General features: G+C 38.8%; 2 protein-coding genes across 2 annotated transcripts in view; one reads left to right on the top strand and one right to left on the bottom strand.

Moving 5' to 3' along the window:
- Positions 1 to 5,331: 5,331 nt before the first annotated feature.
- On the top strand, positions 5,332 to 11,934 carry LOC108902884 (galectin-9). Its single transcript, XM_018704893.2, has 8 exons — positions 5,332 to 5,497; positions 6,819 to 6,907; positions 7,946 to 8,153; positions 8,874 to 8,993; positions 9,096 to 9,293; positions 10,241 to 10,329; positions 11,041 to 11,197; positions 11,297 to 11,934. The coding sequence occupies exons 1-8, from the start codon at positions 5,462 to 5,464 to the stop codon at positions 11,441 to 11,443; spliced, it is 1,044 nt and encodes a 347-aa protein (XP_018560409.1). The 5' UTR covers positions 5,332 to 5,461; the 3' UTR covers positions 11,444 to 11,934.
- Positions 11,935 to 12,006: 72 nt separating this feature from the next.
- or55e1 (odorant receptor, family 55, subfamily E, member 1) overlaps positions 12,007 to 16,030 on the bottom strand; it is a 134,693-nt gene continuing 130,669 nt past the window's right edge. The window contains 2 exon segments of the mRNA XM_018704896.2: positions 12,007 to 13,057; positions 13,059 to 13,977. Of these exon segments, the coding sequence (XP_018560412.1) occupies positions 12,455 to 13,057; positions 13,059 to 13,448 (993 nt within the window). The 5' untranslated portion in view covers positions 13,449 to 13,977 and the 3' untranslated portion in view covers positions 12,007 to 12,454.

The following is a 16,030-nucleotide window of genomic DNA, read 5'->3' as shown; positions in this document are numbered from 1 at the left end:
TATAGTAAGGCATGAAAAATTTGCAAAAAATGTCATAGTATAGTAAGGCGTGAAAAATCGATAAAAAATGTCATAGTATAGTAAGGTGTCAAAAATTGGTAAAAAATGTCATAGTATAGTAAGTCAAAAATAAAAAAATGTCATAATATAGTAAGGCGTCAAAAATTGGTAAAAAATGTCATAGTATAGTAAGGCCAAAAATTGGTAAAAAATGTCATATAGTAAGGTCAAAAATTGGTAAAAAATGATAGTATAGTAAGGCATCAAAAATCAATAAAATTGTCATAGTATATTAAGGCGTCAAAAATTTGCAAAAAATGTCATAGTATCTAAGGCGTCAAAAATTGGTAAAAAATGTCATAGTATAGTCAAATGCATAGTATAGTAAGGCATCAAAAATTGGTAAAAAATGTCATAGTATAGTAAGGCATCAAAAAATTGGTAAAAAATGTCATAGTAAGGCATCAAAAATCAATAAAAATTGTCATAGTATAGTAAGGCGTCAAAAATTGGCAAAAAATGTCATAGTATAGCAAGGTGTCAGAAAATGTCAATAAATGTCATAATATAGTAAGGCATGAAAAATTTGCAAAAAATATCATAGTATAGTAAGGCGTCAAAAATTTGCAAAAAATGTCATAGTATAGTAAGGCGTGAAAAATCGATAAAAAATGTCATAGTATAGTAAGGCATCAAAAATTGGTAAAAAATGTCATAGTATAGTAAGGCGTCAAAAATCAATAAAAATTGTCATAGTATAGTAAGGCATCAAAAATTGGTAAAAATGTCATAGTATAGTAAGGCATGAAAAATTGGTAAAAAATGTCATAGTATAGTATGACGTCAAAAAATGGCAAAAAATGTCATAGTATAGTATGGCGTTAAAAAATGGCAAAAAATGTCATAGTATAGTAAGGCATCAAAAATTTGCAAAAAATGTCATAGTATAGTAAGGCGTCAAAAATTGGTAAAAAATGTCATAGTATAGTAAGGCGTCAAAAATCAATAAAAATTGTCATAGTATAGTAAGGCATCAAAAATTGGTAAAAAATGTCATAGTATAGTAAGGCGTCAAAAAATGGCAAAAAATGTCATGGTATAGTAAGGTGTCAAAAATTGGTAAAAAATGTCATAGTATAGTAAGGCGTCAAAAAATGGTAAAAAATGTCATAGTATAGTAAGGCGTCAAAAAATGGCAACAAATGTCATAGTATCGAAAGGTGTCAAAAATTGGTAATAAATGTCATAGTATAGTAAGGCATGAAAAATTTGCAAAAAATGTCATAGTAAGGCGTCAAAAATTGGCAAAAAATGTCATAGTATAGCAAGGTGTCAGAAAATGTCAATAAATGTTATAGTATATTAATGCATGAAAAATTTGCAAAAAATGTCATAGTATAGTAATTTGTCAGAAAATGTCAATAAATGTCATAGTATAGTATGGCGTCAAAAATTTTTAAAAAATGTCATAGTAAGGCATCAGAAAATGTCAATAAATGTCATAGTATAGTAAGGCGTCAAAAATTTGCAAAAAATGTCATAGTATAGTAAGGTGTCAAAAAATGGTAAAAAATGTCATAGTATAGTAAGACGTCAAAAATTTGCAAAAAATGTCATATTATGGCGTCAAAAAACAGTAAAAAATGTCATAGTATAGTAAGGCATCAAAAATTTGCAAAAAATGTCATAGTATAGTAAGGCATCAAAAATTTGCCAAAAATGTCATAGTATAGTACGGCATCAAATATTTGCAAAAAATGTCATAGTATAGTAAGGCGTCAAAAATTTACAAAAAATTGTCATAGTATAGTAAGGCGTCAAAAAATGGTAAAAAATGTCATAGTATAGTAAGACGTCAAAAAATTTGCAAAAAATGTCATAGTATGGCGTCAAAAAATGGTAAAAAATGTCATAGTATAGTAAGGCGTCAAAAATTTACAAAAAATTGTCATAGTATAAAAAGGCAACAAAAATTTGTAAAAAATGTCATAGTATAGTAAGGCATCAGAAAATGCCAATAAATGTCATAGTCTAGTAAGGCATGAAAAATCAAAAAAAATGTCATAGTATAGTAAGGCGTCAGAAAATGTCAATAAATGTCATAGTCTAGTAAGGCATGAAAAATCAATAAAAAATGTCATAGTATAGTAAGGCGTCAAAAAATGGTAAAAAATGTCATAGTATAGTAAGGCATGAAAAACTTGCAAGAAATGTCATGGTATAGAAAGGCATCAAAAATCAATAAAAAATGTCATAGTCTAGTAAGGCATGAAAAATCAAAAAAAATGTCATAGTATAGTAAGGCGTCAGAAAATGTCAATAAATGTCATAGTCTAGTAAGGCATGAAAAATCAATAAAAAATGTCATAGTATAGTAAGGCGTCAAAAAATGGTAAAAAATGTCATAGTATAGTAAGGCATGAAAAACTTGCAAGAAATGTCATGGTATAGAAAGGCATCAAAAATCAATAAAAAATGTCATAGTATAGTAAGGTGTCAAAAATTTGCAAAAAATGTAATGCGTCAAAAAATGGTAAAAAATGTCATAGTATATTAAGGCATCAAAAATCTGCAATTTTAGTTTCAGATAGCTTGACCACAGAGAAACTTAGACTTAGACTTAGACAGACTTTTATTATCATTCAGTATGCAGCAAATGTGTACAGAACGAAATTTCATTTGCATAGGCCTCAGTTTTTCAGTTGCAGTGTAGTGCAAATGTATGTGCAAAAATTTCTACAAGCAGAATGGGAATATATATACATAAATATTAAATATGTACAAATATTAAATAAGTACAATTTAAATATGCATCAGCAGTCCAGTGTGAGTCCAGCAGCACTGAGTATATGCAGACAGAAGTGAATTTTGATGGCTTGGGGGACAAAGCTGTTGTAGAACCTGGTGGTCCTACACCAAATGCTGCAGAACCTCTTTCCAGAGGCCAGCAGGGTAAACAGTCCATGATGGGAATGGCAAATGGCGGTTGGCACAACTTTAGAAAAACATAATCAGTCTTTTTTGGTCCTTCTGCTCCTCCCACCCTGATCCCTGTGAAGTGGCTGCTCTCTGTCACAGCATCTGAGTGAGAGAGAAAACATGACATGTAAATGTAAAACACAAAACTGCAGTTACCCAAGAGAAACATATACACTTGTTTTTTCCATACTGAGCAGTTTGACCTCAGGAAGTTATTCATGCCACCAAGGATGTTATGAGGAGTAACCTGACGATTTTCCATGTATTGTTTATTGATATCAGAACTAAAATCAGGCTGTTATTAGCAGACAGAGAGTCTTGGTAATCCACAGGTGGGCCTCCTACAAATCTCCCACAGTTACAAATAGGTTGATTTTTATTATGTAAATAAGTGGCTTTGACTCTCTATGCTAATACAGTGCATTTCATTTTAATAAATTTTCAGACAAATTTAACGCAACATAACGAAATGTGAAGCAGCCTGAATTCACCGTGTATTGCTAAATAATTCCCAGAAGATGCAGGTCCATGATGGACAATACTGTTACTTCCCGACTAAAGAATCAAACATTTTTCTAAGGATGTTTGTGGAGACCAAACCAGAGCCATAGGATAGTGAATATTGGCCACCAACTGGCAAAAGAATCAGCTATTATACATTTAACCAGAAACTAAAGTTTCTACCCAAACCATGAAACACAGGACAAAACCAACACAATACACACAGAGCATACTGCTGCTAGCTTAGCATCTCTTGCATAAAGTTCAGGATTGATTTAGATTAGATTACACTGATAACATTCTCAGCCGTCAGCCTGTATGTAAGTATATTACTGACCTTTATCCCACATTCTCACATCCACAAAAACAACCTCATTACTAAACCTAGTCTTAAGGCCTAAGGTGACAGGGCTTTGCAGTAGAGGAAGTGAAGGGTTCCGGGACTGTTTCAACAATGAGACAATGAAAAACAGAAACAAATGACTCAGACATAATCAGATTTGCTGTGTCATAACTTTGATTATTGCTTAGCCCGTCTTCAAAAACCACAGCTGCACTTTGAGAACATCTGGAGAGTAGAATTGGATTGGGTATTGAATCCTTGTCTTCTACTGCTGACTCTCATTGACCAGATGACTGGAATGCCAACACGCTCTCCACAGTTAACCACAGCTGATAAGGTTTTATCTTATATGTAGCCATGCTACTATTCTCTGTGACCTCCAACAAAACCTGAATTCCTCTCCTTTGATGCACATGACTGGCCTCTCCCCCTCTCCCCCCCCCTCTCTCCTTCTTAACCCAACTGGTCGAGGCAGATGGCCACCCACCCTGAGTCCGGTTCTGCTCAAGGTTTCTGCCTCTTAAAAGGAAGTTTTCCTTGCCACTGTCTCCTAGTGCTGCTCATGGTGGGATTTGTTGGGTCTCTCTCTGTAAATACCTATTTTAAAGAGTACGGTCTAGACCTGCTCTATATGAAAAGTGCCTTGAGATGACTTTTGTTGTGATATGGTGCTATATAAATAAAATTGAATTGAATTGAATTGAACTGAATTGAATTTTTGCATTTTATTGTTCTTGCTATCTTATCCAAAGATAACCTGATGTATCTGATGTATCTCCATTTAGTGAGATTTACTACAGAGTAAACAGAGTGGCTTTGTTTGTATTCAAACTCCATACTAAAGAAGATTATTTCTCACAGTCAACTGGTATCAGCTCAGATGATTCACTTCCCTTTCTGACTTCCTGTGCTCAAACCACAACCTGCACAAACTGACTGCAGCTCATTAACTATGCTGTATAAAAACGTCTGTTTCCTGTGTCACTTATAAAAAGTTCTTTGGGTTTTACTACAGCTGTGAACTGTAATAATTGACTGTACAAGCAAATTAGACTAGTTATTTTTTAATAGACTAGTCATGCATCAGAGGTAAAGTCAGCAAAGACTCAGACAGTGAAATCCACCAGCCTGAAGTAGGGGCAGAAGGTAACTACACTGTGAGATTCCTACATTAACTCAAAACCTGTTCCACCGCTGATGTTGATACAAAAAACAGTAAGGCCCTTTAAAACCTGACGTTACAACTGAAATCCATGTGGGAATGATTAGACTGAGGATGAGTGGGACTGAAGCAGCTTCACAGGATCCAGATCCAGACTACAGCTTCTAGAAACACCATTATTTTATACACACACAAACAGCTGCAGGAGGAAACAGTGGCTGTCAACCACAGCACTGATGGAACAACAGCCAGTGTTTCTCTGAAATCACCATACAATGTAGAAACGAAACCATATCCAGCACCAGAGTCAGGCTCGATCGACAGACCTAGACCAGTGTGACCCTGCAACTGAGGGAGTGACTTCAGATTAACTCCACCTCCTGTGGTGAAATCGAAACCTATGTGCAGAATAAAGTGCAGTCTGTTATTTTGCATCAGATCACAGTTTTCAGATCTACAGAGTTCAACTCCGGACGATGGCTTTTAATCAGCAGTCACCTTTTTATACCCCGGTGAGTAACCAACACCTCTGTTAGTTTTCAGTTCTTTTTAACTAAAACGCTGTGGTGACTGTAGAATGATCGATCCCGTTATTAAGGCTTGGTCCGAAAGTTCAGCCACGTTTTCCACCGACCGTTACTTCAATATTTCACAGCTGTTGTTGTCTGGAGACGCGTCATCACCGCATAACGTGTAAAATTCATTGTTGGAACGAGATGTTTTCCCGTTACGACACATTTTGTCATTTTAATAGGAAACTTTGGAGCATTTTAGTTTGACCGTAAAACCGGATTACTGCGTTGTTACGAGGTGTAACTGGTGTTTGAGGAAACGCTGATAAGCTGAAGATGTGGCTCAGGATTTCACAGAGCTCAGTTTCCTGCTCAGGTTGAGACATGAGGACATGTTACTGCGGACGGTGGATGGTGGAGTGGAAAGTATCTGAACACCGAGACGGACTGATATAGACTGAGTATAAGCAGATGCTCAACACCACGGGGATCTATAAAGTTTTAAAATGCCTCACCGTACTCTGGGTGTCAGCAGCCAGTTTGGATGCAGCTAAGATCCATGGAGCCGTCCGTCCGTCCAGAATTTCCGACTCATTCCTCCTCCTGTACAGCCCAGGGTTTGGACAGGGAAAGAAGAGTTACCTTACTATAAGTGTTTAAAACGTATTGAAACACCCACTGCAGAAAAATAACTTGTAGCCCGAGTCTTTATTTGTGTGATTTACAGCCCAGAGCATGTAGGCCTGTTGGCTGTATTTCCCTTTGAAAGGAATTTCAGTTGGTGATCTATGATCAGTCAGGTATAACAATTTAAAGTGAAATGAAGTCATTTTAATCACTGTCTATTTTCCAAATATAAATAAACCCTAACCCATAGATATCAGACATATCAAACAGATGTTGGACACAAACACTTCTTTAGCCATGTTTAAAATTATTAAGTGGAAATGTAAAAGTTTAACAGACATATCTTTGCCACAGACATGAAGTTCTGTGTATTTGCATGTTATGTCTGATCTAGATAAAAGCAGGTGTAAAGGTTTATCACTCAGCTGTGGACAGCAATCAGTTTTTCAGACTGACAGTCAGTAAAAAGTTTTATGGATATTCTGACAGTTGCCCACACACATCAGCTCCTAATGCTGTAAGGGGATTGGCTAAAAACTGTGTCTATCACAGATCTACATTAACTTATTGCTGTGGCATTAATTTGCTTTTAATGAAGTCCAATAAAACTTCAGTTCTTCTGTGTCTGTACATGTGTATATCAGCAGTTACAGTGAAAAGTAGTTACTTACATGTAAAGTTCTGTCCTCTCTAGAGAATCCCCTTCACTGGATCCATCCATGGTGGTCTGCAGGAGGGAAAGACCATCACCGTCAGTGGACGAGTCGCGCCAGGAGCCGACAGGTCAGACTGATCTTCTCATTGTCTTTTCAGCTCCACTTTCCTTCATTTCTTGGCTGTTGATCATGACCTTTGGTCTCTGTGAAGAATAAAATAGAACATTTCACAAAAGAATTGGTAAGAAACATGTTGGACTCCTCATGGTGGTTGTATTAGTATTTGGCACTGTGGTTTGCTCAGACTCATATGAAGAACCAAGGATAATGTTTCTGTCATAAAGAAAAGCAGCCAAGACTGTAATAAAAGAATTTACACTACAGTGTCGAACTTTACCAACTCCAAGACTACAGCTAGCACCAAACAGAGCGTAAACTGCATTAAAGATGCCCAAACACTGATCATCCCAACTTTTTCCAAATCCAGTTTCTTACTCTGTCCTATCGGCCTAGTAGTTGTTTGAGAGCTCAGAAATCAGGAGCTAATACACCACCTCATGTAAGAAAATAACCTGATAGATATCTGGAAGGAAGCTGATCCTAATGACTTAAAGTTTTCATGCTCTTACAGTACTCCCCAGAGTCCTGTACTGCAAAGTGAGGTCACTGTCTTATCAGAGTAACTTCAGGAGTAACTTAGTGACGTCAGGTGTAACTTCCTCTGTGTCGATATTGGCACAATGACTGGGAGGGGTTGTTTAGAGACCATCAGTATCAGCAAAAAAAAAAAAAAAAGACAGAAGAAATGATTCTTTATGTATTTACTTCTTTGCATTCTGTCTCTCTTAAAGGGAAAAACACACACACATTGGCCCAAGAGATATAAAAATAATGGATCAGCTCATAAAATCATTGCTGCATAGAACCATTAGTGGTCGAAAACTCCACCGGTATCTTAAGATCATTTGCTACTATTTATTATTGATATTCTTTTTTTATTTATTGTTTTTAAATTATTTAGAGTAGTTCACAACATAAACATTTAAATGCAGACTTCTCAAGGCAGAGGGAACTTATACTGCCTCATTTTGGCCATTTTTCTACAATTCTCAAAATAAAAAAACATAATGTCACCCTCAAATGATTGACTTGTGTTCTTCTCCAGATTCCATGTGAATTTACAATGTGGTTCCAAGACGAATGCGGACATTGCTCTCCACATCAACCCACGTTATGACAGTCATCCTGGTTATGTGGTAGCCAACACCTTCCAGTATGGCAGCTGGGGCACTGAGGAGAGGAACTACAACTCTCCGTTCCCTGCTGGGTCCTCCTTCAATCTAACCATCACAGTCTCCCGTGATTCCTTCCAGGTCTGTCAGGCCAAAATCACTGACAGTCTAAAGATCATCTACTCATTTTTGTCTAGGACTGGGTGAAATGGCAAAAAATATGATCAAGATTTTTCTGTGAGTTTGAAGAGTATGCCTGATGATGACTGAAACCTAAAGAACCAATGGGCTCATTAGTTAAACAGTTAAAGAATAGAGTTTATTAATAAAAACATTAACAATTTACAATGCAAACATGTAACTAAACATTAAAAATTAACTTGTGTGGTAACTTATCAAAAATTGTGAATAAAACAAAACAACTGTGACGACTCCGATCACGGATTTCTCTGATAGGACCTTCTATATAGAGGAGCAGATTAGACGGTCAGCAGTTTGTGAAAAGTATTTCCTGTCTGGAAGTTCATACCTACAGTCCAGAACTTTAATCAGTTTCCTGAACCCATCTTTCTCTGTCTTTTTGATCATATTTCATTCTGGGCAACACCCGCAAAGGTGACAGGATAGATGTTAATTTTAGTTCAGCCCTGTTAGCTGTTAGACCTGTTAGCTGTTAGTTGTAAGACCTGCTAGGACTTGGTGTGGACGGACAAACAGCATCTTCATCCTCTCTGTGAAGATTTAAAATTTAACCCTAACCCTTAAAACACCTCTCTCATGTTGCTATGTTATACATTTTTCTTGCATGGTGTGTGCTAAGAAATGAGACAAAAATCTAAATTCCATACTTGCTTGTTCCAGCTGAATGTGAATGGCAGCCATTTTATGGAGTACAGACATCGGATCCCATTTCACCAGGTGGACACCATCTCAGTGGGAGGGAAAGTCGAAATCTCCTCCATTGTCTTCCAGAACCCGACGGTAAAGAAAAGAAAAAAGAAGAGAAATCAGCAAACATGTAGGGAATATGAAAAGTATTACAGGAAAGTGAATGACATTAAAGTGGTTTATTTTTATGTTTAGTTCCCTGGACAGCCGGCGTTTCCTGCTCAGACTGCATTTCCTTCAAATGTAGTCTTTCCCACCCAGTCCGGCTTCCCGTCTTGTCCGGCATTTCCACCTCAGCCTGGATTCCCAGCTCAGCCTGGATTCCCAGCTCACCCAGGATTCCCAGCTCAGCCTGGATTCCCAGCTCAGCCGGGGTTTCCTCCTGCAGCACCGGTGAGTACTACAGATATTAAACAGAGGTTCACAAACTGCAAGAAAAACAAACAGGTTTTTCATGTACCTCTAGTTGTATCAAGCTATGTAGGTTCCTCCATTTCCTTGTGTATTGCATTGTGGGAGAAGAGTTTAGTGTGGATACTGTGGTTTGAATGTACTTAACTTTATCATGTTTGCAGTGTGAACAAACTACAAAGATAAAATGTGCTCAATGTTTATGTGCAGTAGAGATGCAGGACACAGGGGACAGGTACACAGGACATAACACAGAGCTCAAGGTTCATGTTGACCAGAGTGGAGGTGAAAAGCTAATATAATGATACACATGTTCAGGGATGTAGGGAGAAAGGTTGAAACCTTTTCTCACAGCTGGCTGACGACAGGATATGTTGGATTGTCAGTTTTGGTTGGGCATTCGAAGGTGTAGAGTCTGGGTAGTTTCTAATGTTTTTCAACCATCCAACAAACTTGTAAAGAAGCAGACTGGCAGTTTGTGTGAAGAAGAACTGAACTCAGCCAAACTGAGCAGCCAGCTCATCTGACAATGAACTTGCATTCTGCAGGATGTTAGGGGTTTCATCCAGCATGTGGTTCCTCCCACAAATATGGACCCAGGTTCTCCAGGTTACATTTCTGCAGAAGCACACTCTAAATACAGTGGTGTGACACACACATACCCATCTATGCCTTTGGCTTTTTGTGGAGGGAACCAGGGTGATGCTAACTTCAGGGTTGGACTACAAAAATACATCATCCCTGCAGGACTGTACTGGGAACTGCCTGAAACAAAGAACACAGAACACTGCACAGTGCAGCTCACAGACTGATAGCAGAGTACCAGGAGTTTCATGGTCTTTGGTCTGTAAATCAATGATACTTGGCTCATGATTATATTTATATAATTAATAATTAATTAACTATAAATTCCTATTCCATCTCTGCAGACTGTTCCATACAAGAGCGTCATCAGTGGTGGACTCAGACCTGGCAGGACCATCACCATCCAGGGGACTGTTCATGGCAATGCTACAAGGTCTAACTTCATTATCATAACTCTGAATTATATATATGATCTGAACTGTACAAAACATGGACATGCCCAATACTCACTTTATTAAGTAACTTTCAGAGGGGCTATTTGAACCATTTCAGCAAACCTTTGATGATAGTTTCCTGTTCACATTAGCACTTTAGTTAGTTTCACATATTTGACATATAAGAACATAAACCTACATCCAACTGGTTTCTGCTGTTAGTGTCTGTATTAAAAAAACTGAAGCCTGATAGAAAGTTCAAATTATTGTGCTAACAACTTTAAACCTCCATGAAATCATTATCAGTATAGTTTAATCTAATTACACATTTCAGCAGCAGAGAAGAAACATCGAAGGCTGATGGTTGTTTAATGTCATCACACTGCTATCAAAACCAGCACTTTAAGGATTACATATTGTCTGACTTGTTGATGGTGGATCTGCTTCATCCTTCTCGTTCTGTAGGATTGTTCTCACTGTTACCTCCTTCTCAAAAAACTTTTATTTAAGCAATCTGATCATAGTTCTAGTTCAAAATGGGTCCAACACTGAAATGCTGATTTCCTCAGAGAATCATTATACAGATCAAACTCTGTGACATTTTTAAGGTTCAGATTCCTTCAGTGTTGAAAACCCTGTGCAGACATAAACCTTCATGCAGAGGCTCAGTGTCATGTTGTGTTCACACTTTTCTCTGTGTTTCCTTTAAGGTTCAATGTCAATCTTTGCCATCAATCTGGCATCGCTTTGCATTACAACCCACGTTTCAGTGAGAACACTGTAGTTAGAAACACCAAGCAGGGGGAGCAGTGGGGTGCTGAGGAGCGTGGTGGACCGATGCCCTTCCAACGGGGCCAGAATTTCACGGTAAACACTTCAGTGACTCTACACACCGAGTGTCCCTGATGGTGCAGAGGTACAGTTTCTAATTCACATGTGATCAAAAATGCCATGTTTGTCTTTCAGTTGACCATCTGTTGTGAGAATAACTCCTTCAGGATCGTGGCTAATGGGATGCAGGCACACACCTATAAGCACCGGTTCACTCCCCTACAACACATCACCTATCTGGAGATTGACGGTGACATCAGTCTGACCTCTGTGGTTGTGTAGCGATCCAGGACCTGAGGCTGATCCACACAGTCACCACAAAGTCAGACATACTGGATTTAACAGTGAATTGATGCTGATTAATATTAACCTGATGTTTGCATATATAGCTCCTGTATTCATACTGCAAATGATTATTCTCATTTTTATACTCTATTATGCTTTATATATTTTCAGAACACTTTGTTTAGGAAAAATGAAACCTGGATTACAAATTATAACACAAACTTGCCTTAATTCACTGAACTGAAAATGTGTTTACCTGACTGAATGCAGCTGGGAAAGAAAAACTGCCCAGTGGTAGATTTGAAAAAATTAACACACATTATTATTGCTTCTTCACAGTGTAATCAGCAATGCTAAAGTAAATATATAACCTGAATAAAATATTCAGTTTTCTTAACTTTTTGATTTAGGGGGTCACATAACAGGGGAGCGAGCCACCCTCCACAGACTTGGTAGGGAAAAGCTTGAAATAAACCTTCTCATATTCACCCAGAGTGGTGTTTCTTCTTGTCCAATCTTGTATGTGACCATTCAGGACACAATTGATGGCATTTAAACACTCGGTGGTGCTGTGTTTGTGTTCTCGTTCATGTTCATCCTCTCTCTGCGTCCTGCCGGGCTGTAAAAAGCTAGAATACCACAGCCTAGACATCAGTTGTGTTTTCAGACAGAGCAGCTGTCCACTCTCGTGCCGGCTGAAGTGTTGAACCAGCGGTCACTGTATCTTAACGACGGCTGGTAGCATGCCTCCAATGTCACTTTGTTCTACATGTTTCCATTAGGGACTGAGCAGGAGTAACGTTGTGTTGAGATTAGTTTTGATGTGTCATATCAGAGGGTCTTTATAAACAACAATACTGCCAACATTGGTTGATCTGGAACAGTTCGCCACCACCTCGAACCACAACGTGGACTTCAGCTGACGGAGGTTTGTTCAGGAACCACCACAGTCAGTCTGGATGTGGACGAAGCTGCAGAGCTTGAGGATCTGCAGGACGTGAACCTTTGTCACATTTGTCCTTTGCCAGCAGGAGAAACCTTTATTGTCATTATTTTCTTCACTCTGAGTTTAAAAATCCTGAAAAACCCGTTCCGAATTTCTTTAGTCCGAACACCGTAGATAATCGGGTTGACAGTGGCTGGGAACAGAATGTACATGAGTCCCATGAAGGTGTTGACCCCCGTCGGTATGGGGATGTTGAGGTTATGAGACAGGAAGGTGATGCTGCCCACCAAATAGAAACTCATCATAACGAGCAGGTGAGTGCCGCAGGTGTGAAACGCCTTCCAACGGTCCTCGCCGGCTGCTGCTCGCAGGACGACACTCAGGATCTTAATGTAGGAGAGGAAGATGAGCGATATGTCAACACCCACAAAGCAGACGATCACGGCAAGGCCCATTGCGCTGTTTCTCTCAGTGCTGTCACACGCCAGACTGACCAGTGCCATGTGGTCGCAGTAGCAGTGCTGGATCACATTGGAGTCACAGAACCACAGTGAACCTGCCAAACCAACCAGTGTGGCCATGATGGAGACACTGCGCACCAGAGTGAAGAGCAGCAGCTTCACGAACATGGACGAGTCAATGATCTTGGTGTAGCGCAGAGGTTTGGCAGATGGCCACGTAGCGGTCCAATGCCATTGCCAGCAGCAGCGTAGACTCCACTGAGGACAGGAAGTGAGTGAAGAACATCTGAATCAAGCAGCCAGCTAATGAGATCTTGTACCAGTCAAACAGGAGGCTGAAGAGCATGTTGGGGATGATGGTGGTCACGATGAGGATGTCAACGATGCAGAGCGTGCAGATGAGGAGGTACATGGGGCTGTGCAGACTGTCCACGCTGCGGATGACGTGGACCAGCAGAGAGTTTCCCAGCAGCACTGACAGGTAAGAGGCAGAGAAGGGAAGCACCAGCAGCCAGCTGTGTCTCTGCAGCTCAGGGAAACCTCTGAACACAAAGCTGCTGTGGGAGAAGTTCCTACCTGGCAATGCCTCCAACATGATGCTGGCTTCACCTGAGCAGTGCCAGGTCAAACAGAGAGCATGTTAGCACTTCCTGTTACCTCATCCCAATAAGGTCTGTGGTTTTAACACAAGCTCAAGACATTTTCAGGTTTTATTCTCCGACATAAAATGGGTCAGTAAATCCCCCACTCCTGATGTTTGAAGCTTTTACGTGTCTTAAAACAGGCGGTTGCTAACGAGTGTCTAAATGAGACTACAGAGGTTGTCGGGGACGTTAACATGAAAACCCATCTACTCACCAGTCCACCTTTACAGCCTCATTGTGTTTCTACTCACGCTCTTTCAAACTCTCACTAACTTTCTAAGAAGAAAGGCTTTTGTAGAAGAGCTCAGAGCTAAATGAAATGACCAGTTGGAAGCTTAGTGGTGGAGACGTTGACGTCATGTGACCGTGGTGTAGTTGGTTTATAGCCTAACATTAGCTTCTTACTTCTGGAGATTGGATTTAGGCTTCAAACATCAGAACAGTGGTGTTCATCTGTGAAGATCATCTGATCAACTAAACCTGGAAGGATCAGAAACTTTAGCTGCTCACAGTTTATTTTCTAGAATAATCCAGAACACAATGAAAAAATCCCATTGGCTTTTTGTGGCGGGAACCAGGGTGAACTTAGGTAAAGTTAGAAAGATATTCACACATTCAAACTTCCCGGACCAAATATGCCATCCTCCAAGCTGGAGAAATTACATTGATAGTATAGTACACAGGGACCATCTACAAAGTGCAATACTGAAAAGAGATGCTACAGAAATATTCAATAACTTGACTCATTGAGTTTTAACAATGTTTTGCTTATTGGTCATTCTACAACACATACAAGGTCAATGAGTTTTCATATGATTCTAAAGTTGTCCAGAAAAATCATGAACATAAGCATCAGTGTTCTCTAATTGTGTTTTTTAACTTCAAACAGAAGATTTCAAATAGTGATTAAATATATTTTTTCAGGATTGTCTGTTATTTGATTAGTTAACTAAAAGAACATCACTTACTTCTACTGGTGTCCAGCCCTGTAGATAGCTTTGGTTTCAGGTTGTTGTGGGCAAAACATGTAGCTGAGAAAATGTTTTTGATATTTAGAAATAAAGATGGAAAGAACACAACACAAAAATATATTGAGTTAGCATGAAATACTATTGAGCTGAATAAATAAAACATGAAAAAAATTATACTACTACATACTCTTAAACAGATACACAGTATACACAAACATACATATCAATGAATATGCAGACATTCTTATATTTCTATGTATATATGCACACATACACCAGTTACACTAATGTTCAGTTTTAGTTGATACAGCTGCTAGCTGATAATATTGGATGACGTACCTTCATTTACATAAACAAGGTGGACAAAATAACAGAAACACCTGACAGTATAACACATTATAATGAGTAAAGAAAATTACAAACAAAATATATGTTGTCACTTACTTCCACAGAACTCCAGCCATGCAGATAGTTTTAGTTTCCTGTTGCTGTGGTCAACACATGTAGCTAAGAAAACAGAATCAGAATCAGAGAATGACATGAGAAATGTTTCTATATATATGACTAACTATTTCTGTTAAAGACAGAAAGGACTCCAAGATATACAAAGACAGAAGTAAACCAAGTTAATATACAACACAGACACATACACATAACTACATCAACAGTTACACAGGTGTCAATATACACACACAGTTTATAAATGACACAACATTTATACCCTCATGCTGATTTATCAAACTGGAATAAATATATCATATAAATGACTGCAGTCAGTTTTCAGCTGTAAACCTTCCTACCTGCTGTGGTTGTCAGAGAGGTCTTCGTTCTCTCCCGGTTCGTCTTATAGCCGAAGTCCAAATGTCCCACGGGATGATTGATCCCAAACGCAGCAGCACTCTGATTGGTTCAAACCACTTTGAACCAATTTAAATGTCCCTGAACCGATTAGAGGAGCAGAGACTCTCAGGAGTTTAATCAACCTGTTTACTTCCTGTTTGACTGCTTCTGGTGTCTGAGTTTATTAAAGACGCTCAAGTCTCTGGGTTCTGGACTGTCAGTCAGACTTAACAACACATCAGTGTTGGAAACTGTGATGGACATCTTTCATTATTAGACCCAAGCATTAAGCATTACTGAGAAAATGTGCTGCAGCCCTATGGGTTTTTTCTTATGAATATTTATCTGTTGTTTTTCTTGGTCATTGTTCTGTTTGCTGATGTCTTCTTTGCGTCTCATTCATCTGTGTGTCACCAGTTTGTCCTGATTTAACAGTTTGTCTTCTTCAAACAGCTGAAATCAAAGAGACGATCCTCTGCTACACTGACACAGTAAATTGGAGGCAGGAACATGTTTCCTCTGAGGTTTAAACTGTAAAATCTAATTTGTTCAGTTTGTTGTTGTTGCTCCTGGAAGCTAATTGGCCCCAAGGTCAAAACAGTAGAGTCGAGTTTCCTCTGTGAAGGATGCTGGGATTAATTATCTGCTCTGGTTAATTGGTCTTTTCAGTGAGACTGCTGGGACTCTGAGAGCTGCAGCTGTAATGAGATTTCTGTCCCAGT

This window comes from Lates calcarifer, linkage group LG21, assembly GCF_001640805.2.
Source record: "Lates calcarifer isolate ASB-BC8 linkage group LG21, TLL_Latcal_v3, whole genome shotgun sequence".
Lineage (NCBI taxonomy): Eukaryota > Metazoa > Chordata > Actinopteri > Centropomidae > Lates > Lates calcarifer.
Note: the sequence above shows the minus strand (reverse complement) of the source record. Positions and strands in the feature narration are given on the sequence as shown.